At 40.4% G+C, this 26202-nt stretch overlaps 1 protein-coding gene and 1 non-coding gene across 3 annotated transcripts in view; both read left to right on the forward strand.

The window, feature by feature from the left end:
• The window catches only part of TMEM150C (transmembrane protein 150C), a 107578-nt gene extending 82402 nt beyond the window's left edge, over positions 1-25176 (forward strand). For both annotated transcript variants that reach the window (XM_061145697.1, XM_061145696.1), the window contains exons 2-8: positions 8086-8182; positions 9267-9320; positions 9449-9481; positions 9949-10016; positions 17943-18070; positions 21165-21342; positions 24842-25176. In XM_061145697.1, the coding sequence (XP_061001680.1) occupies positions 8103-8182; positions 9267-9320; positions 9449-9481; positions 9949-10016; positions 17943-18070; positions 21165-21342; positions 24842-25050 (750 nt within the window). In that variant the 5' untranslated portion in view covers positions 8086-8102 and the 3' untranslated portion in view covers positions 25051-25176. The remainder of the gene's footprint in view (positions 1-8085; positions 8183-9266; positions 9321-9448; positions 9482-9948; positions 10017-17942; positions 18071-21164; positions 21343-24841) is intronic.
• Positions 1820-1960, forward strand: LOC133058926 (U4 spliceosomal RNA). Its single transcript, XR_009693434.1, has one exon. It is a non-coding gene; the product is annotated as a U4 spliceosomal RNA (small nuclear RNA).
• Positions 25177-26202: the final 1026 nt, after the last annotated feature.

Here is a 26202-nt window from a genome sequence, read left to right on the forward strand (position 1 = left end):
GGTCGGACATAACTGAAGTGACTTAGCAGCAGCAGCCTACAATTCAACAATTAAAAAAAAAATTATAAACGTGCAGAAGACATGAATAGACATTTCTCCAAAGAAGAGATATAAATGGCCAGTAAGCAAATGAAAAGATGCTCAACATCACTAATCATAGGGCAATGCAAATCAAACCCACAATTAGATACCACTTCACACCCATTAGGATGGCTACCATCAAGAAACCAAAAAATAGCCAGGGTTGGTGAGGATATGGAGAAGTTGGAACTCTTGTTTATCACTGGTGTGGATGTAAAATGGTGTGGCTGTCACGAGTGGTCCTCAAAAAATTAAACGTAGAATTATCATGTGACCAATTTCATTCCTAGGTATATACCCTAAAGAATTGAAAACAGGGACATGATTTTGTTTATATGTAATATATATTTTATAGCAGCATTATTCAAAGTACCCAAAAACTGGAAACAACCCACATGTCCATTGATAGATGAATGGGTAAACAAAATATGGTGTATATATATACATCCAATGGTGTGTTATTCAGCCTTAAAAAAAAAATGAAGCTCTGATACACACCACATCAGGGATGAACGTTAAGGACTTTATATTAAATGAAATAAGCCAGACACAAAAGGACGAATATTGTATGATTCCACTCACATGAGGTAGCTAGACTAGTAAAAATCATAGAAATAGAAAGTACAATGGTGGGTACCAGGGGCTGGGGCAGGAGAAAAGAGGGTTATTGTTTAATAGGTATATAGTTCCAGTTTTGGAAGATGAAAAAATTGTGGTGATGAAGAGTGGTGAGAGCTACATAACAATATGAAGGTACTTAAAAAGTTCTGGAGATGAATAGTGGTGATGGTTACATAATGATATTAGGGTACTTTGCCATTGAATCATTCACTTATAATGATTAAAATGGTAAAAAAAAAATAGTGTTATGTATATTTCACCATATATACATAAAAAAACTTAAAATAATTCTTTAATAAAAGACTTTGTTTAAGAGAACGGAGATGCTACAGGCTTGAAGATTTCCAAACCAGGTATCCTCCCAAAAAAGATTAGTATCCAGAATATATGAAGAACTCTCAAACTGTTTTTTTTTTATTCTCAACTGTTAAAAAGAGAAATTCAAATTGAAAATGGGTAAAAAGAAAAGACATTTCACTGAAGAGGGCATACAGATGGCAAACAAGCACAGGAAAAGATATTCAACATCACTAGCACCAGGGAAATGCAAATTAAAACTACAGTGAGATATCAAATATATAACTATCAGAATGGCTAACATAAAAAATAGTGACCGCACTGGCTAACACCAATTATTTAATGGTAACACCAGATAGTGATATCACCAGTACTGATAATGATATGAAGACCCTGGATCAATCATACATTGTTGGTAAGAATATAAAATGGAACAGCTGCTCTGGAAACAGTTTGACGAAGTCCTTAAAAACTAAACATGTAGCACTTCCTTGGTAATACAGTGAATAAAAGTCTGCCTGCCAATGCCGGGGACACAGGTTCTATCCCTGGTCTGGGAAGATCCCATATGCCGCAGAGCAACTAAGCCCGTGCACCGCAGCTACAGAGCGCGTGCTCTGGAGCCTGTGTTCTGCAACTACTGAAGCTCATGTGCCTAGATCCTGTTCTCTGAAACAAGACAAGCCACCGCACCACAACTAGAGAGTAGCCCTCATTCGCTATAACTAGAGAAAAGCCTGAGCATAGAAACAGAAAACCCAGCACAACCAAAAATAAAATTAACATAAATATCTTATTTTTAAGAAAGAACTAAACGCTTAGCTTTGCACAGTGGCAGTTTTGTAGGCAATGAGGTTTATCCAAGCTGTGATTATTGCTAATTGAAAACTTTTCCCAATACCCCACCATGATGACTTGAAATATAGTCTGCAATGGCAATTTTTGACAGTCTCTATGGAGACTGAGTTAAAAAAAAAAAAAAGACTAGACATGTATTATCAAATGACCCAGCAATTGCAATTATGGGTGTTTATTCCAGAGAAATAAAAAATTATGTTTGCACAAACACCTATAAACTAATGTTCATAGCTTCTTGATTTGCAATGGCCAAAAACTTGAAATAAGCCAGATATCTCGTAAGGGGTGAATAAACACACTTGGTTCATCCATACCATGGAATACTACCCAATATTAAAGGTACCAAACTATTGATCAATACAAATCTTAGATGGTCTCCAGGGAATTATGCTGAGTTTTAAAAAAGTCAATCCTAAAGGTTCCATACTACATGATCCCATTTGTATAATGTTCTTGAAATTATAAAATTCGAGAATTGGAGAACAGAATAATGAGTGCCAGAGATCATTAAGGAGGATGAGAGGGAGAGAAGTGGGTGTGGTTATAGAAGGGTGGCCCTAGGTATCTTTGAGGTGACGGGAACTGTCTGTCCTGTGCCTTGACTGTAGTGGTATATGAACCTACACATGTAAAATTGCGTAAATTAAATACACATAATGAAAAAGCTGGCTTAACACTCAATATTCAAAAAACTAAGATCAAGGCATATGGTCCTATCACTTCATGGCAAATAGATTGGGAAAAAGTGAAAACAGTGAGAGACTTTATTTTTGGGGGTCTCCAAAATCACTGCAGATGGTGACTACAGCCAAGAAATTAAAAGACGTATGCTCCTTGGAAGAAAAGCTGTGACAAACCTTGGCAGTGTATTAAAAAGCAGAGACATCACTTTGCTGACAAAGGTCCGTCTAGTCAAAGCTATGGTTTTTCCAGTAGTCATGTATGGATGTGAGAGCTGGGCCATAAAGAAGGCTGAGTGCTAAAGAACTGATGCTTTTGGACTGTGGTGCTGGAGAAGACTCTTGAGCATCCCTTGGACAGAAATGAGATCAAACCAGTCAATCCTAAAAGAAATAAACCCTAAATATTCATTGGAAGGACTGATGCTGTAGCTGAAGCTCCAATACTTTGGCCACCTGATGTGAAGAGCCAACTCATTGGAAAAGACCCTGATGCTGGGAAGGAATGAAGGCAGGAGGAGAAGGGGATGACAAAAGAAGAGATGGTTGGATGGCATCACCGACTCAATGGACATGAGTTTGAGCAAACTCCGGGAGATGGTGAAGGACAGGGAAGCCTGTCATGCTGCAGTCCATGAGGTCACAAAGAGTCAGTCACGACTGAGCGACTGAACAACAAAATACACATACACAGAAAGGAGAGCATGTAAAGCTCATGTAATCTGAATAAAGTGAAAGCATTGTATCAGTGTCAGTATCTTGGTGTTGATATTGTTCTGTGGTTATACAGGACGGGGATATAGAGTGAAGGATATACAGGATCACTCTTTTCTTTCTTACAACTGCCCGTGAACTTGGAATTTTCTAAAACAAACAAAAAACATAACCAAAGTAAAGATTATGAGTAGTTCCGTTAGAAGCTAACAAAACAATTATCCATAAACTTATTCTTATCACCTCCCAAGGCATCTCTTTGGTTAAGAAAGGGAAATTTTCATTTCTCCTTAGACAAAGGATACAGTCTGGTTTTTCCATAATTTGAACATAAGGTTTTCCTGTGAGAATTAAGCTAGTAAAAATAGAACAGTTTAAGAGAGTAGCCATTAGCCACATTAAATGCTTCCAAAACAAACTAAGAAAAGCAACAAATACATAAAGATAACCAAAGAGTAGATACTTAGAAAGGTGGGCCTTCAGTGTATGTGCAAGAAAAAGGTATTAATTAATTTTTTGGAGAGTCATCTCCAAAGAAAGAAACTATTACTACCAGGAAGGGTGTCTGTATCGTTCTAGAAAAGCATGAGCCCAGAGCAGAAAGCATTAACCTGTCCTCATCCCTGCCCTTGTCCTTATAGGAGTATTAGCCTGCTTGGCAGTTCGAGTTGGCAGAGATGCCACTTACAGAACATGCATTATGTATGAGGTAGTTTACCTGCCTTGTCATTAATCCTCTGAACAACCCTACAAAATAGTTACCTCCATAATGAAACTAAGGCTGAAGAGATGAAGTAACTTAGGACTTCCCTGGTGGTCCAGTGGTTAAAACTTCACTTTCCAATGCAGTGGGCACGAGTTCGATCCCTGGTTGGGAAAACTGAGGTCCTATGTGCCTCAAATTTAAAAGAGAGAGAGACTAAAAAACTTGCCAGAGATCACACAGCTACCAATGGCAGAACTGGGCTTCAGTCCTCTGCCTGGCCACACCATTTCCTGTCCACCACACTGCCTCTATTGAAAGGCAGTGAGCACGCAAAGCTATTGTGCTTAATGCCATAGTCCTAGAATCACCTCATTAACTCTATTCACTCTTCTTTCTTACTTCCAAGTTTGATTTCTCATATAGATGTTCCTAAAAGGGGATCCAGTGTGAGTATTTGTCCTTTTGGCAGTTGTGTTTCTCACTGTACATGAATCAGTTGACACTGTGATTTTGTCATCAGTCTATTTTAAAAATGGTTAATAGATATGAGTTCTTCTATGGCTGATAATTCTGGATGTACTGAAGAATTCTGTTACTGTAAAAATATACTGAACTTAACTTCCAAGGTATTCCACCACCCTAAGGGGCCTCAGAAATCAGTCTTCAAGATGGAAAAATGGTGTTACTGATTTAAGTAACTCCCAGGCTTACAGCGTCAGTTATTGGCAAAGCTAAGGTTGAGAACTAGGTCTCCTACCTGTTACTCTGGTATAACCATTTCAGTTCTACTTATCCTGTCAGAGCACCCTATTTCAGGGCCAGATCCAGAAAAATTGGTTTACATGCTCAATCAACGTCCTTATTTTCTGTACTCCCTCTGCATTTTGGGTACTGGTGGAATTATTTTTGTTAGCATTATTTGTAGCTTTATTATGAGCCCACAATATTCTGTACATAAATTAATGAATGGATACTGAAAAACTGTATTGTGAATGCTTAAAATGCTCATCATTTTCCATATTATGTTAACTGGATAGCTATGTACCACTGGCTCATAGAGCAGCTTTTATATATTACACAGACTATTACCAATAAATAGTTGTATCATTAGAGTATTTCCACCACCCGCTATAGTACCTGTCACAAGTAGGTTGTCAATAGTTATGAACTGGTTTGGATTGGATTCGATTGACTTAAATTGATTGAAAGTGGCTCTAATGTGTTTCAGCTTCTAGATTCTGTAATTTATTTAACACCCCTACTCAGATAGATGTTTAGACAACAGCATGATTGTTCAGTGACACATTATTAGGTCCAGTTGTCTGTGCCTTAGCGTGAAAGACGTACCTAATCAGGTAGGTCAGTTCTGACAACTAAGATCTTCCTGAATCCTTGCAGGTTAGCAGCCTGGAAGGGAAGTCTGTGTTCTCTCTCTGTTTTCAACACTCGGACGAGCCAGGGAATCTCAGCACATGAAAGTAGGTAAAATATATAAAAAAATAAATAAATAAATAAAAATTAAAAAAAAAAAAAGAAAGTAGGTATCATGGAAGTATCAGAAATGTGGCAGCGCTGGTTCAAACCCAGTAGGTAACTTTTTGTGGTTAATTATAAAACCTGAAATATTAATAATGAGCAGTGATATTTCTTTGTGAAAATGTTAGTCGCTTAGTCGTGTCCGACCCTTTGCAACCCCGTGGACTGTAGCCAGCCAGGCTCCTCTGTCCTTGGGAATTCCCAGGCAAGAATACTAGAGTGGGTAGCATTCCCTTCTCCAGGGGATTTTCCCAACCCAGGGATCGAACCTGGGTCTCCCGCATTGCAGGCAGATTCCTTACTGTCTGAGCCATCCACTCGTACTACTGGGCCATGAGACTTTTAGTTGTCATCATGTTTTCTATACAGTGTTGCTAAAGCAGGCAAGATGATGGTTGTTGAAATTTCCATTACCCTCTACTAGTTCAAATCAAACAAGAGACCTGCATTCAGAGCTTTTAGCTCCCTGTGAACATCTCCTTCCTTGCCAAACAAAAATAATAGCCACTGTTAGAGATGAATTTAATCACATTATCCTGTTTGTCAGGTCACCTGTGGAGGTCACTTAGGACATTTTCGTTTCTTGGAACAAGCTTTCTTTTTTGCCTTAAGGATTGTTGGCATCCAGTGTCTCAAATCAATTTCGTCTGATAGCTTTGGGCAAAGGAGGAAACTGATAATTAGTTACTTCTTTCTGTTCTGTACCAATAACTTTTCACAGATATATCTGAAGCTTCTGGTTTTCATGTCATTTTTGTGGAGAATTTTTTGTTCACATATTTTTCCTTTAAAATACAATATCCAAAATGCCTGACATCTGTATTCTTTTTCATTGTGTTGGTTGAAGCAAATTTAAAGTTATCCACAACACATTGTTTTCTAGAGCATTCATCTTCAGAGTCTTCTGAGATGGTTGCTCAATAACATGTCATGAGGAAAGTCCAGATTTGCAAAGCACTTTCTGTGCTGCTAATTTGTTTAGTAACCATTTGTTTCTCACACTCTTGTCTGCCAAGCTATAGACATATGTACATGCCAGGTCCATAGATCTATAAATCCATAAATGTTAATAATAGTACTAGGACTTACTGGTGGTTCTGTGGTTGAGACTCTGCACTTCTGATGCAGGGGGCATGGGTTTGATCCCTGGTCAGGGAACTAAGATCCCACATGCCATGCAGCCAATAAATAAATAAAAATATGATGAATGTAGATAGTTTCAAAATGTCATATTACTAGAAAATTATGTTAGGGACTTCCCTGGTCATCCAGTGGTTAAGACCCCACGTTCTCCATGCAGAGGGCCAGGGTTCAATTCCTGCTCAGGGAACTCGATCCCACCTTCTGCAGCTAAGTGTTTGCATAACTCAACTAAAGATCCCACATGCTGCAAGGAAGATCAAAGATCATACATGCCACAACCAAGACCCAGCACAGCCAAATAAATACATAAACACTTTTAAAAAGAAAACTATGTTAAATAATATTAATAGCACTAAAAGTAGGTTGTGAAAAAGATGAAAGTGAAAGAGGAGAGTGAAAAAGTTGGCTTAAAGCTCAACATTCAGAAAACTAAGATCATGGCATCCAGTCCCATCACTTCATGGGAAATAGATGGGGAAACAGTAGAAATAGTGGCTGACTTTATTTTTCTGAGCTCCAAAATCACTGCAGATGTTGATTCCAGCCATGAAATTAAAAGATGCTTACTCCTTGAAAGGAAAGTTATGACCAACCTAGACAGCACATTAAAAAGCAGAGACATTACTTTGCTAACAAAGGTCCGTCTAGTCAAGGCTATGGTTTTTCCAGTGGTCATGTATGGATGTGAGAGTTGGACTATAAAGAAAGCTGAGTGCCGAAGAATTGATGCTTTTGAACTGTGGTGTTGGAGAAGACTCTTGAGAGTCCCTTGGACTGCAAGGAGATCTAACCAGTCCACCCTAAAGGAGATCAGTCCTGGGTGTTCATTGGAAGAACTAATGTTGAAGCTGAAACTCCAATACTCTGGCCACCTCATGCAAAGAGCCGACTCACTGGGAAAGACCCTGATGCTGGGAAAGATTGAGGGCAGGAGGAGAAGGGGATGACAGAAGATGAGATGGTTGGATGGCATCACCAACTAAATGGACATGGGTTTGGGTGGACTCCAGGAGTTGGTGATGGACAGGGAGGCCTGGTGTGCTGTGGTTCATGGGGTCACAAAAAATCAGACACGACTGAGTGACTGAACTGAACTGAAAAGTAGGTTGTATGCCTTTGGTTATCTAGATTTTCTCCTGAAACTAACCTAAACTCTTTGGTCCTTTCTTAAATACACTGATGCTTGCATAAGGATGCAGGTCTTTAGAAGAAATTTTCCATCAATTCTCAATAAAATTCTGGAATATTTAAGGTAATCATAGAAAACAGTCTAACATGTTACTTGTTCAAGGGATTTCCTACCTGTGTAGTTGACAGTAATGATACTCATTTGAGTCTTTGTTTCATAAAATATGCTTTTTTTTTTCATTCAAGTAAGCTTCCTTTCCATCTTGAAAGGGTGAGACCAAGTTTTGCCTTAGGTACTAACACCTGTTCATTTTATTTCAGGGGTACAGGCATCAGGCATGGATGGGAAGAAATGCAGTGTATGGATGTTTTTACCTCTTGTTTTTACCTTGTTTACATCTGCTGGATTGTGGATAGTGTGAGTATTCTCTTATTTAAGGATTCAGGTGTAATGTAGATAAAAAAGCAAAGTCTTGATAGCACAGTCCCCCTTTTTTCTGTCTGCAGGCTCCATACCCTCAGAGTCAACCAACTCCTAATCAAAAATATTCAGGGAAAAAAAATTCCAGAAAGTTCCAAAAAGCAAAACTTGAATTTGCTGCTCACTGGCAACTACTTATATAGCATTTTACTTTATCTTTACAACTATTGTATTAGGTATCATCAATAACTTAGAAATGAAAGTATACAGGAGGACGTGAGGAGAGTACAGTTGACCCTTGACCAACTGTGAGGGTCCACTTATACGTGGATTTTTTTTTTCCAATAAATACTACAGTACTATGTGGTCCACAGTTGGTTGAGTTTGAGGATGTGGAGCTGACTATTGGATGTGAGAATCCACAGATTCTGGTATCCACTGCTTATCCTGGAACCAGTCCCCTGCAAATACAGATGGACAACTGTACATGTCATATTCTTGTGAATGTATTTGTAAATACTTTAAAATAACATTTACTAACTCAACCTTGCTGAAGTCCCCATCTCCCTTTCTTTATTCTATCCCCCAAAGTAAATAATAAGTATGAGTAATAAATTATGCAAAGCAAATATTGAATACTGGTGACATGGACTCATTATTTGCAAGATTTGCTAATTTGACACTAACATGCTACAGATTCGGGCTTCCCAGGTGATGCAGTGGTAAAAAAATCTGCCTGCCAATGCAGAAGACTCAAGAAATGAGGGTTCAATCCCTGAGTCGAGGCGATTCCCTAGAGAAGGAAATGGCAACCCTCTCCAGTATTCGTGCCTGGAAAATTTCATGGACAGAGGAGCCTGGCAGACTCCAGTCCATGGAGTCACAAAGAGTCAGACTCAACTGAGCACACATACATATGTATATTCAAACATTTGCTTGTTTATCATTGAGTATAAGGACGTCCTTATACTGTTAAACAAGCAAATATGATTTAATGTGGTTAGTCCAGTAAATTGGGAAAAAGATAATTCTTTTTTTAAAATTTCTTTGTTTTATAAATTTTATTGTTTTTTCTTCATAGATACTTTATAGCTGTGGAAGATGACAAAATTTTCCCATTAAATTCAGCTGAAAGGTAAAGTTTATCTCTGGGTAACGCTTTGTTCATCAGTAGATTTAGCAGAACTTTGCCACTGGTAAAGTTAAACTATGCAAAAATGACCATGCATTAACCTGAGCTTCTGGGTTTTTTCTGTCATCCAGGAAACCTGGCGTGAAGCATGCACCATATATAAGGTAACTTGATAATTCTCTTCTGATCTGCTGTATCTTAGGCAACGTTAGCAGGGTGTATTAGTTCTGACTCTTAGGACAAAGTATCCTAGACTGGGTGGCTTACAAACATCAGAAATTTATTTCTCACATCTCTGCAGACTGAAAGTCCAAGATCAGGGTGCCAGCATGGTCAGGTTCTGATGAGAACCCTCTTCTGGGTTTTAGACTGCTATCTTCTCACTGTGTCCACACATGGCAGAAAGAGGACTAGAGAGCTCTCTGGGGCCTTTTTATAAGGGCACTAATCCCATTCACTGTGGCTCTACTTTCATCACTTAATCACCTCCCAAAGGCCCCACCTCCTAATACCATCACATGGGATGTTAGGATTTCAACATATGAATTTTGAGGAGACATAGACATTCAGTCCATTACAAACAGTCATAGATTTTACTATAGAAATAATAAAACATTTCATATTTTTCAAGTATTGCAGGTGATGAACCTCCTGCAAGCTGTGTGTTTAGTCAAGTTATGAACATGGCAGCATTCCTAGGTAAGAAGAACATGAAGAATGCCTTACATGCTTTGGGGTATTTCTTTTTTATTTTAAATTCTCCAGAAACTCATTTCAAAAGTATGGTGAGCTTAGTTGATAATTTGGTGTCATATCATGTCAATATGCTAAAGTGGGCATTTTTTGTTTTGAGGGTCTTTTTTTTTTCATAAATCCCTTTACATTCACCTGCTTACCTTCCATTTTCTTTTCTCTTTATCATCTTCAATCATTACAGCCAATTCTTGACTTTATTTCTTTTGCTGCATGAAATAATGTATTTCATGTGCCATAAAATCCTGCATGAGAATATAATATTGTGCAATATGTTTTCTTTAAAAAGAATGCTTTATATATTCTTTCACTGGCAAGCATGAAAAATGCATAGGGTCTGAGATAAATATTGATGTGTATATACATCATCTTTCAGTCTAAAGGTTGATATTATCATTAGGGTCATGCCCTCCGCTGTGCCTTTACACATATCAAGCTGGCAAATGGGAACACAGGTTTATAAAAAACAGAAAGAAACCTTTTGTACTCATGTCCGGCCTTAACTCCCTTTTCCTTCAGGGACTAAAGCTCTCGTTTAATATCCTGTCCTCTTTGTTCTCTGAGTGCTTCTCTCCGGGGGTTGTGGGAACCAGCCATACTCTTTGTCTTCCTCCAAATTAGCCTCGTTGTTCTGTCGCTCAGTTGTGTCTGACTCTTTGTGACCCCATGGACTGCAGCACACCAGGCTTCCCTGTCCTTCACCATCTCCCAGAAATTTGTTCAAGCTCATGTCCATCAAGTCAGTGATGCCATCCAACCATCTCATCCTCTGTCACTCCCTTCTCCTGCCCTCTATCTTTTCCAGCATCAGGATCTTATCCAGTGAGCTGGCTCTTCGCATCAGGTGGCCAAAGTATTGGAGCTTCAGCTTCAGCATCAGTCCTTCCAATGAATCTTCAGGGTTGATTTCCTTTAGGATTGACTGGTTTGATCTCCTTGCAGTCCAAGGGACTCTCAAGAGTCTTCTCGAGCACCACAGTTCAAATTGCGAGCTCATCTCCTCCAGGCCAAGGACTCTCTGAGTCTTTCAATAGGTTAGGACTTCCCTGGTGGTCCAGTGGTTACGACTCCATGCTTTCCATGCAGGGGGCACGGGTTTGATCCTGGGTCCGGGAATTAAGATCCCATATGCCGTGCAGTGTGTCCAAGAAAAAAGAAAAAGAGGTCAACCAATTATCACCATTGGCATTTTGTTGGGTCCAGTCAGTGACAGCTAAATCCTTCAACAGCAGTTTTCTGGACATGGTCCTTTTGGATACTGAGACTTTCACTCCAAGTGAGATCTGATGATGATGTTATTACTGAGGGAGTATTTGACCTTTGTAGCACCTGTCCCCCAAAGAGGTGGCCTGTTATTTCATCTATTTATAACTCTCCTCCCCCCCAAAAAAATTTCTACTATCTCTTACATGTTCCTTTAAATTTTTGCTGTAGGAAAAGGGAAGACCTATAAAATTCCCTGGAAAATCAAGGGAGATGGTTGGTCCAACCTGCACCACAGGCAGAATCTTAGTTGGTTCAGAAGGCAGAGAAACATGGAGAATGTTCCCTTGAGACCCCAGGGGAAATGCTAGTCAGTCTGATTTTGTCCTCACTGCCTTCAGTCTCCATGTTAGTCATTCAGTTGTGTCCAGTTCTTTGAGACCCCATGGACTGTAACCAGCCAGGCTCCTCTGTTCATGGATTTTTCCAGGCAAGAATACTGGAGTAGGTTGCCATTCCCTTCTCCAAGGGATCTTCTCGACCCAAGGATCAAACCCGTGTCTCCTGCGTAGGAACTCAGTACTCACTCTTTTTTCCTATTCTTCATACCATTCTTCTGAAAAGATGTAATAAATGTACTCATACTAAGGCATAAATGACCGCTAAGGAGATATTTGCGTCTAATAGAACACAAAGTCCCAAGAGTGACTCTGGACTAGCAGGGTCAGAGACCTTTCCCAGTCCGTCAGCAATCACACCATGTAGGCAGGTTGGTACCAATTCATACCATCATCCCCATGGAGCGCAGCAATAACAGTAATTAATGACAGCCTCTTAATATTCCAGGCACAATGCTAAGTGCTTTGCAAACATTACCTCTTTTAATCATAATACACAGGAGACTTCCCTTATGAGGAAAAGTCACAGGATGTCTGTCCTCCATGGGGCTTTAAAGAAACCAGTGAACATGTTAGAAGCCACATATTACCCTTTGTATTCTTAAGACAAATTGATATGTCCCAATAGTCCTTAGTGCAATATCTAAAATATGCCAGTTCTCCCAGCTCACAAATTTATCCCTTTACAAAGCTGATGATTAACTCGTTATAAAAGCAGTTCTAAAAACACAGTCATGAAGACAAGTTCCCCTCTTGCAGATGACATCCGTCAGCATCTGATTCTCCAGTCCTCCCCTGCTCCATCAAGAAGCAATTAAGTTTTTACTCGCTTTTGCTCTAAGGTATTGCAGCATCCAGTGTTTATTATATTTCATCACTTTTAGTGCCATCTGGTAGACACAAAGCTGAGTAAGATTAGTGTTCAGTGAGAGTGAACCATCTATTATTTACTTATCTGGGAGTGAAAAAGAATCATTTTCCTAATAATTCTTGCCTTAAACTGTGGTTGCTTTTGTCTCCCCAGGCCTGTCCCTTTTAGATCTCAGACTATCATTTTGGACGACATAACTGACTCTAAGAAACAACCTGCATGCTGTGTGTTCACTCAGTTCTGTTTGACTCTATGGACTGTAGCCTGCCAGACTATTCTGTCCATGGGATTTTCTAGGCAAGAATACTGGAGTGGGTTGCCGTTTCCTCCTCTAGCAGGTCTTCCTAACCCAGGGATCCAACCTGTGACTCCCGTGTCTCCTGCATTGTAGGCAGATTCTTTACTACTGAGCCGTGGGAGAAGCCCTAAGAAACAACGAAGACCTCATATGAGTCCCTGCTTGTTGGCAGCCATACAGATTATAATTTACAACCTACAAATGAGTTGGTGTGGTATTTATTAAAATCAGTTAGCAAAAATCTTGTGTTTTTTGATGGACTAAAAGATCAAATGCTCAGTGATTTTCTTTACAGATTTATTTATATTCTTTGTCCTAAATCTGCACTTTTATGATCTAAAACACATTTTCTTTTTTAAAATTTATTTATTTATTTTAATTGGAGGCTAATTACTTTACAGTATTGTAGTGGTTTTTGCCATACAGTGACATGAATCAGCCATGGGTGTACATGTGTTTCCCATCCTGAACCCCCCTCCCACCTCTCTCCCCATCCCATCCCTTAGGGTCATCCCAGTGCACCAGCCCTGAGTGCCCTGTCTCATGCATCGAACCTGGACTGGCGATCTATTTCACATATGATAATATACATGTTTCAATGCTGTTCTTTCAAATCATCCCACCCTCGCCTTCTCCCACAGAGTTCTTTACATCTGCGTCTCTTTTGCTGTAAGACACATTTCTTAATAGAAATATTTCTGCCCTGGAGAGGTTGTGAGGAAAAAGTTAATAGCTGAATGATTTTGATCACCTAACAGCAGCCTCTCTCCCTCCTTCAGCGAAAACATATTGATTGTTATGTTCTACTGCTGTCATAAATAGGTATTATTGATGCATAAACAGTAAAACTAAACAAAATGAAGAAGAATTTGGCCAGGCACCAGTCTACAACTGCAGTGAAGAGCTGCTATTTTGAGTTTGAATTTGAAGAACCCTATCGGCTTCAAACTAAAAAAGTTAACAAAGAAAATAAGCAATTACTCTCTAATATTTGTATTTTTTAACAGAGAGATAAATTAAAAAGAGCATCTGTATAGCAAAGAACTGTTGTAAGTATCAAAAACCACAGATGGGTGGGTTTTTTAAATCTTTTCTAAAACTGTAAGTAAAATCATAAAAATGTAAGGAAACTTTAAAAAAATCTGTTGAGCAGAATGTTAATGTGGTAAAAATTGGTTTGCATATATAAAGATGGCTTTGAAATGGCCCTACTGCCCAGAAGACCCGTTCAAGAAGCTATAATTACCTATGTTCTCCTCTAGGAGTTTTATAGTTTCTGGTCTTACACTTAGATCTTTAATCCATTTTGAGTTTATTTTTGTGTATGGTGTTAGAAAGTGTATGACCCAGCAATCCCACTTCTGGGCATACACACTGAGGAAACCAGATCTGAAAGAGACACGTGCACCCCAATGGTCATCACAGCACTGTTTATAATAGCCAGGACATGGAAGCAACCTAGATGCCCATCAGCAGACGAATGGATAAGGAAGCTGTGGTACATATACACCATGGAATATTACTCAGCCGTTAAAAAGAATTCATTTGAACCAGTTCTAATGAGATGGATGAAACTGGAGCCCATTATACAGAGTGAAGTAAGCCAGAAAGATAAAGAACATTACAGCATACTAACACATATATATGGAATTTAGAAAGATGGTAACGACAACCCTATATGCAAAACAGAAAAAGACACACAGAAGTATAGAACAGACTTTTGAACTCTGTGGGAGAAGGTGAGGGTGGGATGTTTCGAAAGAACAACATGTATATTATCTATGGTGAAACAGATCACCAGCCCAGGTGGGATGCATGAGACAGGTGCTCAGGCCTGGTGCACTGGGAAGACCCAGAGGAATCGGGTGGAGAGGGAGGTGGGAGGGGGGATCGGGATGGGGAATACGTGTAAATCTATGGCTGATTCATATCAATGTATGACAAAACCCACTGAAAAAATAAATAAATAAAGGGGAAAAAAAAAGCTATAGTTATATCACTACTTGGTTGTAAGTGGACTTCATAACAGATAGTCTGAATCTGCCTCCATTTAAACCTCTTAATAAAATTGTTAACAGACCAGAAACTTTATTATTTCCACAACCATAAGATTTCAACTAGATCTTATTTTAAAAGGAAAGTATGCCTTGTCTCAGCTGGTCTTTTTTTCAAGAGGTATTTATTTATTGGCTGTGCTGGGTCTTTGTTGCTCTGGCTTTTTCTCTAGTTGCAGTGAGCAGGGCTTACTTTTTCGTGTGCATGGGCTTCTTGTTGCAGTGGCTTCTTCTGTTACAGATCACAGGTTCTAGGTGCACGGTCTTCAGGAGTTGCAGTACATAGGCTCGGTAGTTATGACACAGAGGCTCAGTTGTCCCACGACGTGTGGGATCTTCCCAGACCAGGAATCAAACTGGTATTCCTTGCATGCAAGGCATATTCTTAACCACTGGACCACCAGGGAAGCCCTCAGCTGATTTATAATGGAGTTAATAGGTGAAAAGGGCAAAGTATGGTGTTTGGGTTGCAATTCTGGAAGTTAGAGGAGTGTTGGGTTGATTCCTGTCTTCGGGAAGGTTTCTGCTTCCTGCTTAATTTCATTATCTGTTCTTGATGAAATGATATACCATCCAGATTACAAATGAGAAGGCTAGAATAACTGGAGCCAGGGGAATGGTACACGTCCAGAGTTCATTGGCAAGAAATGAGCAACACAAGGAGTGGCAGTGACTGTGTCCCTGGGGGCACAGTGGCACCAACTACCTGGCTGGCCAGCGTGAAGAGCCGTTTTGGCGTTTGCCTCAGCTGTGAGTCAGGGCTTCGGCCAGAGTTCCGGCACCATCCTAGCCCTCCAAACTGAATGACAACTAAGAGTTCCCAGAGTCATACTCTCCACTAGTCATTTGTAAAAGCACATTTGAAATGTATTTCAAATACATTTTGTCATATTTGCCTCGGGATTTTGTCAGTCAGTTCAGTTCAGTTGCTCAGTCGTGTCCGATGCTTTGCAACCCCATGGACTGCAGCATGCCAGGCTTCCCTATCCATCACTAACTCCCAGGGGCTTGCTCAAACTCAGATCCATCAAGTTGGTGATGCCATCCAACCATCTCATCCTCTGTCATCCCATTCCCCTCCTGCCTTCCATCTTTCCCAGCATCAGGGTCTTTTCCAATGAGTCAGTTCTTCGCATCAGGTGGCCTAAGTATTGGAACTTCAGCTTCAGCATCAGTCCTTCCAATGAATATTCAGGACTGATTTCCTTTAGGATTGATTTTGTCATTATGCCCTGACTAACACCCACACACAGGTAACTAGAAAGTGTCTCCCCTGATGCCCTTTGTGGAGATTTCTGGTCTAAATCTAATGGCTTCCATTTCTGAAGATCACTTTGTGTTGGGGTGCTTGTAGTGAATGTCTCCTCTCCCCACTTCTTCCTCCTATTTCCATCCCCAAAGTAATAGAAATTTTTTCATCTCCTAATGTGGACAGAGGAGCCTGGTGGGCTACAGTCCATAAGGTCACAAAAGAGTTGGACACGACTTAGTGACTAAACAACAAGGATAATTGTTGTCACTGTTAATAGACTTCTGAAAATATTGCACTGTAGCTCCTAACTGGATCCCTCAAACCATTAGGTTGAAAAACTATTATCAACTCAAGTATAATCTATTAATCTGATGATGAATTGTGGGCTAAATATAAACATACTAAAAGCTAAATCAGAGCCAAACAATTTAAGATTTCGTAAATTATGGTTTATTTATGTTTTGCTTCCAAAATCCAAATATTACCCAAGATGTATACCACTCTTTCACCAGAGGTACTTGGAACTGAAAGTCAGTTTGATGAACTAACTTCGTAGCTTGAAACTGTTAAATTCAGCAGACTTGAGAAATGCAAATTTGTGGATGGTTTCTTTATTAATGGCTACTAATATTGGCCAGTAATCAAGGTAGACTTTTAGTAAATAATTACCTACTGAATTGCTATATAAATAGGATAATTCCTGAATTCCTAATCATCTTCCCTGCTAAACCTTAATGTCAAAATAAATTGCCTTAGGAAGTAGTAACTGCCTTTCCTTATATTAGCTATAACATATTAATTGCAAGTGCTTTTTAAAAATCATTTGTAGACTAGGCTCTCCCAGATTTTTGTATAAATATGAAAATATCCCTGCAGTAAGCAATTAATAAAAAAGGGATTCTTAGATTAATGGCTTGAGTATGGACTAGCCTCAAGGTCACTATTAGAAGTCACATTTGAAATCTAAGTAACTTCCTTCATTCTCTCTTCAGATTCTCCAATGACAATTTGGTTGAAAAGAGTGGGCTTTTAAAATGAGTAATTAACATCATTTGAAAGAACTGGGCTTTCTTAATATAATCACAGTATGATTTTTAATACATACCAAACCCCCAGATCTGCTAGGTTAAAATATAGATTCCGTGATTTTATTACTGTCAGTGCCCTAATTTGGATGAACTATCTTTGTCCTTTGACAATGAACACCCACAGGTAGAATCAGAGGGGAGAGGGAGTAAACTAGTAATGAAGGGATTTGTATACTTGCTTTATCTTCCTTCCCATACCCAGGAATGATTTCTGGCACAGGCAGGAGCAGGTTTGTCTAGACTGATAACCATGTCTTCTTCCCCATGTCTTCTTGCCCCATCTGTCCTAACACTGCTCTCAATTAAAGGGTGACTGAATCAGTGAATTCTCGTGCCATGGGCCGACTCTCTGCATCTGATTTGTTGTGTGCCAGGCCTCTGCAATGCTCTCCTAAGCCAGCCTGTCCTGTGCTGACCTTGTTTTTGAAAACTCTGGGAACAACACTATTACCCGTCTATTATCTTGCATTACCCAAGTAACATGTAACACTGCTGCTTCAATTCCTGCTTTCCCCGGGTTAGCTAAAATAAAACATCTCAATAATCAGAAACATTGCCTGCAAGTTTTCTTTGAAAAATTGTCGTTTCAGAGATTTAAAAATGTACGATGACAAGTTTACTTTTGCACATTGTGGCTTTAGAATGCTATTTCCTAATCTGACTGTGTGACTTCAGTTTTTCAATTATAACATTTTGTTTTATTCCCAGCTCTTGTGGTAGCTGTTCTGCGCTTCATACAACTGAAACCAAAGGTTTTAAATCCGTGGCTGAATATTAGTGGCTTGGTGGCTCTCTGTCTGGCTTCCTTTGGAATGACCTTACTTGGTAATTTTCAGGTACTTCATTTGGCCTTTTTCATCTCCATCTCATGCTTCGCCTGTATGATTATCACAGCCAGTAGGGTATAGTCACTATGTGGCCCATAAAATTCTCCATGGACTTTTAAAAACATTCTAACAGTGGTTCCTAACATGCACAGGTTCTCCAGCAGGCAGCCTGTCTGATCATTGAGCCTCACCTCAGTCAGTTCAGTCGCTCAATCGTGTCCAACTCTTTGCAAGCCCATGGACTGCAGCATGCCAGGCTTCCCTTGTCCATACACGGGAAAGTCCTCGCTGCACATCAGACATAGAGCACAGCTACTGGGAAACGCAGCTACTAAAATAGCTGTGTATTTTCTACAAGGGCTTTCAAAGTGCCATATACTTTTTTCATAACAAATTGTATCCTAATCTACCTTTCTAGAAAACTAATAGGACCATTGCCTTTCTATAATTAAACATTGAACATCCTTATTGGATGAAAGCTTGTGTTTCAGATTAGCAGGCTCACATGGGAGTTAGTTTGAAAATCCAGAATTTCTTTAGAATACCTGTGACTTGTATAAAGATGTACTAACCTAACTCTTCTTCCCAGAAATATAAAAGTGCAAGGTCATTTAGGGACTTTCCTGGTGGCTCAGGTGGTAAAGAATCTGCCTGCAATGCAGGAGACTCAGGTTTGATCCCTAGAGGAGGGACTCCTGGAGGAGGAAATGGCAACCCACTCCAGTATTCTTCCCTGGAAAATCCCATGGACAGAGGCGCCTGGCTGGCTACAGTCCACAGGATTGCAAAGAGGCATATACCACTGAGCGACTAACACATACCCAAGGTCATTTAAGCATAATTTCCCTTGTCAATACCATCACTCAACTCTTGACTTCATTTTTAAGTCATGGAGACCACTACACTGTTACAGTGGTTGTCTGTTCTCCCTGCCTCCATTTCCTCCCCAGCATCCTCCAGCCTCTGCTAAATACTGCTACTAGAAACTTCCTTCTTGCAATTAAATGCTGATCCTGACATTTCTCCCTTGTGTACTGAGTGAAATCCAAATGGTGAAGGCATTCCAGACACTCAGCACTCCAGTGAGTGTTTCATAATGTTCTCACTGAAAATACGGTAGTGGGTTTTCTAAGACTGACTCTTGCCCTGACTCCTCAGTGCAGATAATCCATTAAATTAGTATCTCATCTGGAGAAGGCAATGGCACCCAACTCCAGTACTCTTGCCTGGAAAATCCCGTGGACGGAGGAGCCTGGTGGGCCAAGTCCATGGGGTCGCTAAGAGTCAGACACAACTGGGCGACTTCACTTTCACTTTTCACTTTCATGCACTGGAGAAGGAAATGGCAACCCACTCCAGTGTTCTTGCCTGGAGAATCCCAGGGACGGGGGAGCCTGGTGGGCTGCCGTCTACAGGGTCGCACAGGACACGACTGAAGCGACTTAGCAGCAGCAGCAGTATCTCATTCCCCCAGACATCCCCTGGTACAGTATTTTTTTACTTAACAGGTCATCTAACAGATAGGCCTGCAATCCCACCAATTCCTCTAATTACCCAAGGTCTCATTCCATACCAACCCCAATAATGAGAAAGCTGCATTCTTAGAACCTATTGCCTTGGACAGTGAAGTATCAGGAGAATATTTGAGAGTTTATCTGTTGAGCTCCAAAATGTTAGGGCACAGAGCATTTTTTTTAATTAAGATTTTGGTGGGAGTCTTTCTTCCACATATGCTTCTGTGCTACAAGTGCTGGCATGCTGTAAAATGCTCAATAACTATCATTTCTTTCAACTGAGTCTTGGATGGAAGTTACTGAGTAGACATTTTGTCTTTCACTTAAGTTCCCTAAAGACTCCCATTGATGGGTTTCTTTAATGCCATTGATGGGTTTCTTCAATCCCACTGATTGAACCACAAATATTCAAAACCATCAATGATGACACTACATGTTCTTCACAGAACATTTTCTGGAGTATCTACAGAGATTACAAGAGAAACAAATAACGCAGTTGCCTATTGAGAAACCAGGTAACTAGTATATGAGATAGGAGACAGACTTTTCAACCTGAACTCTTTTCATAATTTTTAAAAATTTGACCCATGTTACTAAATATACCATCTATTTTTAAAACTAGATTTAAAAAATAAATAAACAGATTATGTACAACATGGAAAGCCAGTTTTCTAGAAGAATTTGATTTGGGGAATCATTATTTAAAATGTTTCAAAAATATGTGTTTTGACCTGTTGGGTGGTGGTTCTTTTCAAAGAAGAAAAAAATCCTACTGTACTACTGTGTATTTTTTAAATCAGTGGGCAATGATTTGAGCAGTTTACATCTCTCACTTCCAAATGAGACAACCCAAATGGGTCTCCTTTAACCTATTAACTGTATGAAGGCCTTGACCAGGAATCTTCAAACACTGTTGCCTTTTAATGGGTCTCCAGATATGGCGAAAGCTCATAAGTGCATTTTTCTTATTATAATGGGGGAGAAAAGGGAATTTCCTGGCAGTCCAGTAGTTAGAACTGCATGCTTCCCCTGCAGGGGGCACAGGTTCAACCTAACAATGATTGGCCATATTACAGAACAGAGTAGATAACAACCAGTGTTGTCAGTTCTCCAGGCCAATGAAATCTTGACCTGCTTAGAATTGGCCATCCTCAATCAGTAAATACACAGCCAGATTCTGGTCTCATGTCTTAATCTAGAGAACAGAGTTTGGGGTTTATGTCTGTAGAAACTTGACATTTCTCTTTTTATGTATAACTTTCCTGCTTTTTCTTTCACTTGTCCCCAAAGCTTTTCTGGAAAGTAAATTCAAACAATAAATCACCACTGCCTGTTCATTCATTGGTTTATCTAAGCAAATGCTTTGAGGTTTGAGGGTACTAGTCATTTCCCTTCTTTCCCTCAGAGTTCAAACCAATGGAGAACAGACCCAAAGAGCTAGTGGAGATGAAGGATTTTGCTCCTTCTACAATCTGTTAGCCCACTCTTAGAACATCTCTTTACCTATTTCTTTCTCCTTCATGTGTTCCATTGGCCTGTATGTATTTTCTGAATGGGCCTCCGCAGGTCATTGTCTGTTCATCCCTTAGCTCACAAATGATGAAGAAATCCACAACGTCGGAACTTCCTTGACTTTCGGATTTGGCACGTTGACCTGCTGGATTCAGGCGGCGCTGACACTCAAAGTCAACATCAAGAATGAAGGACGGAAGGTTGGAATTCCACGAGTTATTCTCTCAGCGTCCATCACTCTCTGCGTGGTCCTCTGTATCCTTTGGGTGTGAAAAGGTTCTCTGCCAGTGAGATGAAAACACAGATGACTTGTCCTTGTAGAAGATGAGAACATTGCCATTCTCAGTTGCTTAGGATATACTGTCAGATCATCTCAGAATATTAGACAAAAACAAAAAGTAAAAGTAAAAACCAAAACCGCTCAGACCTACTTTTCATGCCAAAGAGGAGATGGAGAACTAAAGATAAAACAAGCACTGCCTGCTCAAAACTGTTTCAATCTGTAGGAATGGTGTCATGCATCCACCTTATCACAAGTGGCGTGAGGTTTCCTTTTGTGAAATAGATAGAATGCATAACCCAAGAGAGAATTGTGCTTTTTTTCTTCCATCTTGACAATTTTTTTTTTCATTTGTGACTTTATCTTGGCTCTGTTATTTCACTTAATTTATTAAGCTGTAAAAATGAATTTCAAGAGACAAAAATACATTTCTAACTTTCAGAAAAACAAGTACGTTTTTCTGGAAAAGAAATTCAAGAACTAGATTACCACAGCCTGCACTGTTGTCCCAAACAAATAATTTTGAGGTTTTGATGTGCTGTTTCCCTTCCTCCCTTGGAGTTTGAACCAATGGAGGACAGTCACAAGGAGACAAATGGGTGCCAAATGGGTGTGAAGAAATCAGCCTTTATTCCTAGTAAACTTGGAAGGGAGAATTATGCAGGCCTCCTATCTCACACGTTAGAACCCAATTTATCCACCCAGTAACAAGTAGAGAAATCAGGAAAAGACAGAGAACAGCACTTCACTCAGTTGAACCCCAAAGAGACTGCAGAGGGACTAGTCTAGGGTGGAACCCAGTGGAAGCAGGCCAGTTCCTAGCCCACCAGTCAGATCAGTCAATCATTCCTAAGTGTTCACTCCAATAGGTTCTCTGGAAACCGTGGAGAAGGGAATAAGGTTCCTAGATGGCAAACTGTGTAATGAACACGAATGTTTTACAGTTATAGAAACTGTTATACAGTTTATAGAAACTGTATAACTTCATGAATAGCCAGTATTTATTGGGCACTTATAATGTGCTAGGCATTATTATAAGCAACTTTAAATATGTCTACGCTTTTAATCCTCACTTAACAAGGATAGTAACAGAGGTTAGTTACCCAAGATCACACATGGAATGTGTCAGTTTGTTTTAAACTCAGGCTCAGTTCTTTTACTTAGAGTGGCTTTAAAATATGAAAACATTTAGTGTTCAAAGACGTTCTTTAGTTACTGGAGTATTTAGAGGGGTTTATTTCTTCTTCCTTCCCAAACTGCCATTCAATCATTTTAGGGGTTTGCTGAAGTTCTATGGTCACATTAGATACAGAACATCAAAGGACTTGAAATTCAAGCCAAAAAGTTGCTTATTACTAGTAATCTGAGTAAATAGGTCAGAATTATTTTATGAGTAAAGTCAGAATTCTGCCAGTGTGAGATCTGAAGATGTATCCCTCCCCTATTAAGTAATAATAATATTGTTTTGGCAATATTTTGAATGCTCAGTCAGAAGAGTATGTGAGGGTTTTGAATTACTTTTAATTTTGAGCTTATACTAAACAATTCTGATCCATGTTATTTCTGAAGACTTGGAACCATTTCTTGGTTCCCTGATGAATGGATCCAAGTCTAGTCAGGAGAGCAAAATTTAGCTGAAGTAGTTCTCACATACTTTTTTGCTCTCTGAAAATTTCCCAAGATTTTAAGTCTAAGTTCTGAAGGTAGAACTAATTCTAAGGGAACATTTCTGACTTTTCTAAATAACTTTATTTAGTCCTTGACCTCTTAGCCTTTCACTAGAGCATTGGTCCCCAACCTTTTTGGCAGCAGGGACCAGTTTCATGGAAGACAGTTTTTCCATGGACTGGGGTGGTGGGGAGAGGCTGATGGTTTCAGGATGTTTCTCATCAGGAGTGCCAAACCTAGATGCTTTGGACAGGCAGTTCATGATAGGGCTCACGCTCTCATGAGAATCTAATGCCTCCACCGATCTGATAGGAGGTGGAGCTCAGGTGTAATGAGAGCAATGGGGAGCAGCTGTAAACATAGATGAAGCTTTGCTCCCTCACCTGCCGCTCACCTCCTCCTGTGCATCCCGGTTCCTAACAGGCTATGGACCAGCAGCAGTCCATGACCTGGGGGGTTGGGGACCCCTGCAATCAAAAATATTATGAACCTTCCTTCTTCCAAGCTCCTACCTTTATATATACTGAAGTGTGTGTGTGTGTGTATGTGTGTGTCCACATATGCATATACTATATATTCAGGCATAGACATATCATCTGTTCCTTTGATTTCTTAGTTGCCTATTTTTATTTGGGCACAAGTTTAATGCAACACCAGGAATGAAACCAGCCTATACAATATTGTCTGAAAGACAGTAATAAAAATTAGAGAGAGGAAGGAATGCCACTTAAACATCGTTGGCAGCACTGCAAAGACAAACACAGCTCATATGGATGTAGTTCGCTATTTGGTAAGTACACCTTGTTCCATAGTCATTTGCAGTCTCTTTTAAAAATATAACATTATTTTTCTGGCCAAATAATTACTTTGGAATTATAAGTCTTTAGCTAGTCTCACAGTTTATTAGGTCACCATCAAGAATAGTGGTCGAATACATGGGCAAGGACTCAAGAGTTCTTGTGTTTGAACCCCAGTTCCACCAGTTAATACATGTGTTACCCATTTGGCCTCCATTTCCCTATGTTAAGGGCTTCCTTGATGGCGCAACAGGTAAAGAATCTGCCTGCAATGCAGGAGACACAGGAGACTTGGGTAGGAAATGGCAGTATTCTTGCCTGGAAAACTCCATGGACAGAGGAGCCTGGAGGGCTTCAGTCCATGGGGTCACAAAGAGCTGGACACTACTAAGCATGCACGCATGCCCCTGTACTCCCTATTTTTAAAAATTATTTTTAACTGAAGGATAATTGCTTTCAACATTTGTGTTGGTTTCTGCCATACATCAGCATGAATCAGCCCTAGGTGTACATATATCCTCTCCCTCCTGAACCTCCCTCCCACCCCCTCGAGATTGTCACAGAGCCCCGGTTTGTTACCCGAGTCATATAGCAAATTCCCACTGGCTGTTTCTTTTACATATGGTGGTGGAGATGTTTCCATGCTATTCTCTCCATTCGTCCCACCCTCTCCTTCCGCTTCCCCCGCTGTGTCCACAAGCCTGTCCCCTATGTCTGCGTCTCCTCTGCGGCCCTGAAAATAGGTTCATCGGTCTGTGCTCCCTATTTTAAACAAACTGATGATAATAGGATGTTGTGAGCATCAAGCTAGGTGTTCCATGAAAGCGCCTAGAAGCATGTCTGGCACAAAGGAAGGGCTGAATAACGTGACCTTGTATTATTTATGTAGACTGAGTTCAGCTGGCCCCGTCAAGTTCTTTGGCTCTTTTCTGTCACCTGTCTCTGCCCAGAGAAGAGCCCAGCCTTAACATGGCCGATGGAGGCACTTTCCTTGACCACCTCTCCCCAGACTTCATCCTCATGGCACAAGGCATCCACATGTACGCCGCCAGGGTCCAGTGGGGCCTGGTCATGTGCTTCCTGTCTTACTTTGGCACCTTTGCCGTGGAGTTCCGGCATTATCGCTACGAGATTGTTTGCTCCGAATACCAGGAGAACTTCCTAAGCTTCTCAGAAAGCCTGTCTGAAGCTTCCGAGTATCAAACCGACCAGGTGTAACCCTTCAGCTTTTCCTTGCCGGGAAGGTGGGTGTGGCAGCGAGGGAGGGGCCAGGACACACCCACAGGACTTGACATATAACCACACACACACACACACACACACACACACACACACGCAGAAACACACATTCGTGGCCACATTTGCCAAATGTGCTTTTCAGGGCGAGTTATTTTACGAAAAAGCACAAGCCCTATATGTCGAAACACACGCTGTTACACTGAAAATATAATGCACGACAGAGCAAGAAGCTTGTGCATGATCACGTCTTTTTCCCCTCTCTCCCAACACCCCCTGTTCTTCTTGTCCTCTTCGCATACTCCAGCCACTATGATCACCCTACCTTGGGTAGGGCAGGCCAAATGTAACGTGGGAACAGTGCCAACTCCCAAAGTTGCCTTCAGATCCAAAGGGCTTGGAACCAGCTCATGAGGAAATTGTGAATCTGGCTCTTGAATGGACCGAGTATCACTTACTTGGACGGACACTGTATAGAGATGTGACCCCTCGTAACCTGCGGACGATGTGGGATCAAAGGATGGAACTTTCCCAAAGAAACTCCCTTCATCGTCGCTCAGTGGTTGGCTAACCAGATTCGCCGCTATAAGCTGTGAGAGGGAAGTCCACCACATGATTTGGACTTTACTGTGACTGGGAAAATATTTCCCAATGTGAATATTTGCAGGACCAAGGTCTGCCAGGCATGGAGAGATGGGGGCAGCCAGGGTGTGGTTTCATTTTTGCTTCCATAGTACGCTATGTTTGGTTTTTATTTTCTACTTCGTGATTTGCTTTTTTTTTTGTAAGGAACTACCATGGGTCTTTCGAGGTCTCGTGGATAAAGAGGATGTAGACCAAATGCAAGAAGTGAACTTGTTTGGGGTTCAACCGTGATAAAGCGGGGGGAAAAGGTCACCTGTAGGCTCAATTTGCTGCTTTTATGTTTGAAGCTAAGAAAATAGTCACAGAAAAGCACAAAGGTGATAAAAAGAACTCCTTCTGGACATTTGTCAAAAGTAGGAGTTTTCGAGCATCTTGTTGGAGGTTCAAATAAGAGGGGAGTTTCTCAAATGGACCCATCGCTTAAATTTTGTATTGGGGTGGTGGAGGTTACGGGCTTTTCATTCTCAGAATTTGTAGGAGCCAATTAGA

The sequence above is a fragment of the Dama dama genome, chromosome 6 (assembly GCF_033118175.1).
Source record: "Dama dama isolate Ldn47 chromosome 6, ASM3311817v1, whole genome shotgun sequence".
In the NCBI taxonomy this organism is placed as follows: Eukaryota; Metazoa; Chordata; class Mammalia; order Artiodactyla; family Cervidae; genus Dama; species Dama dama.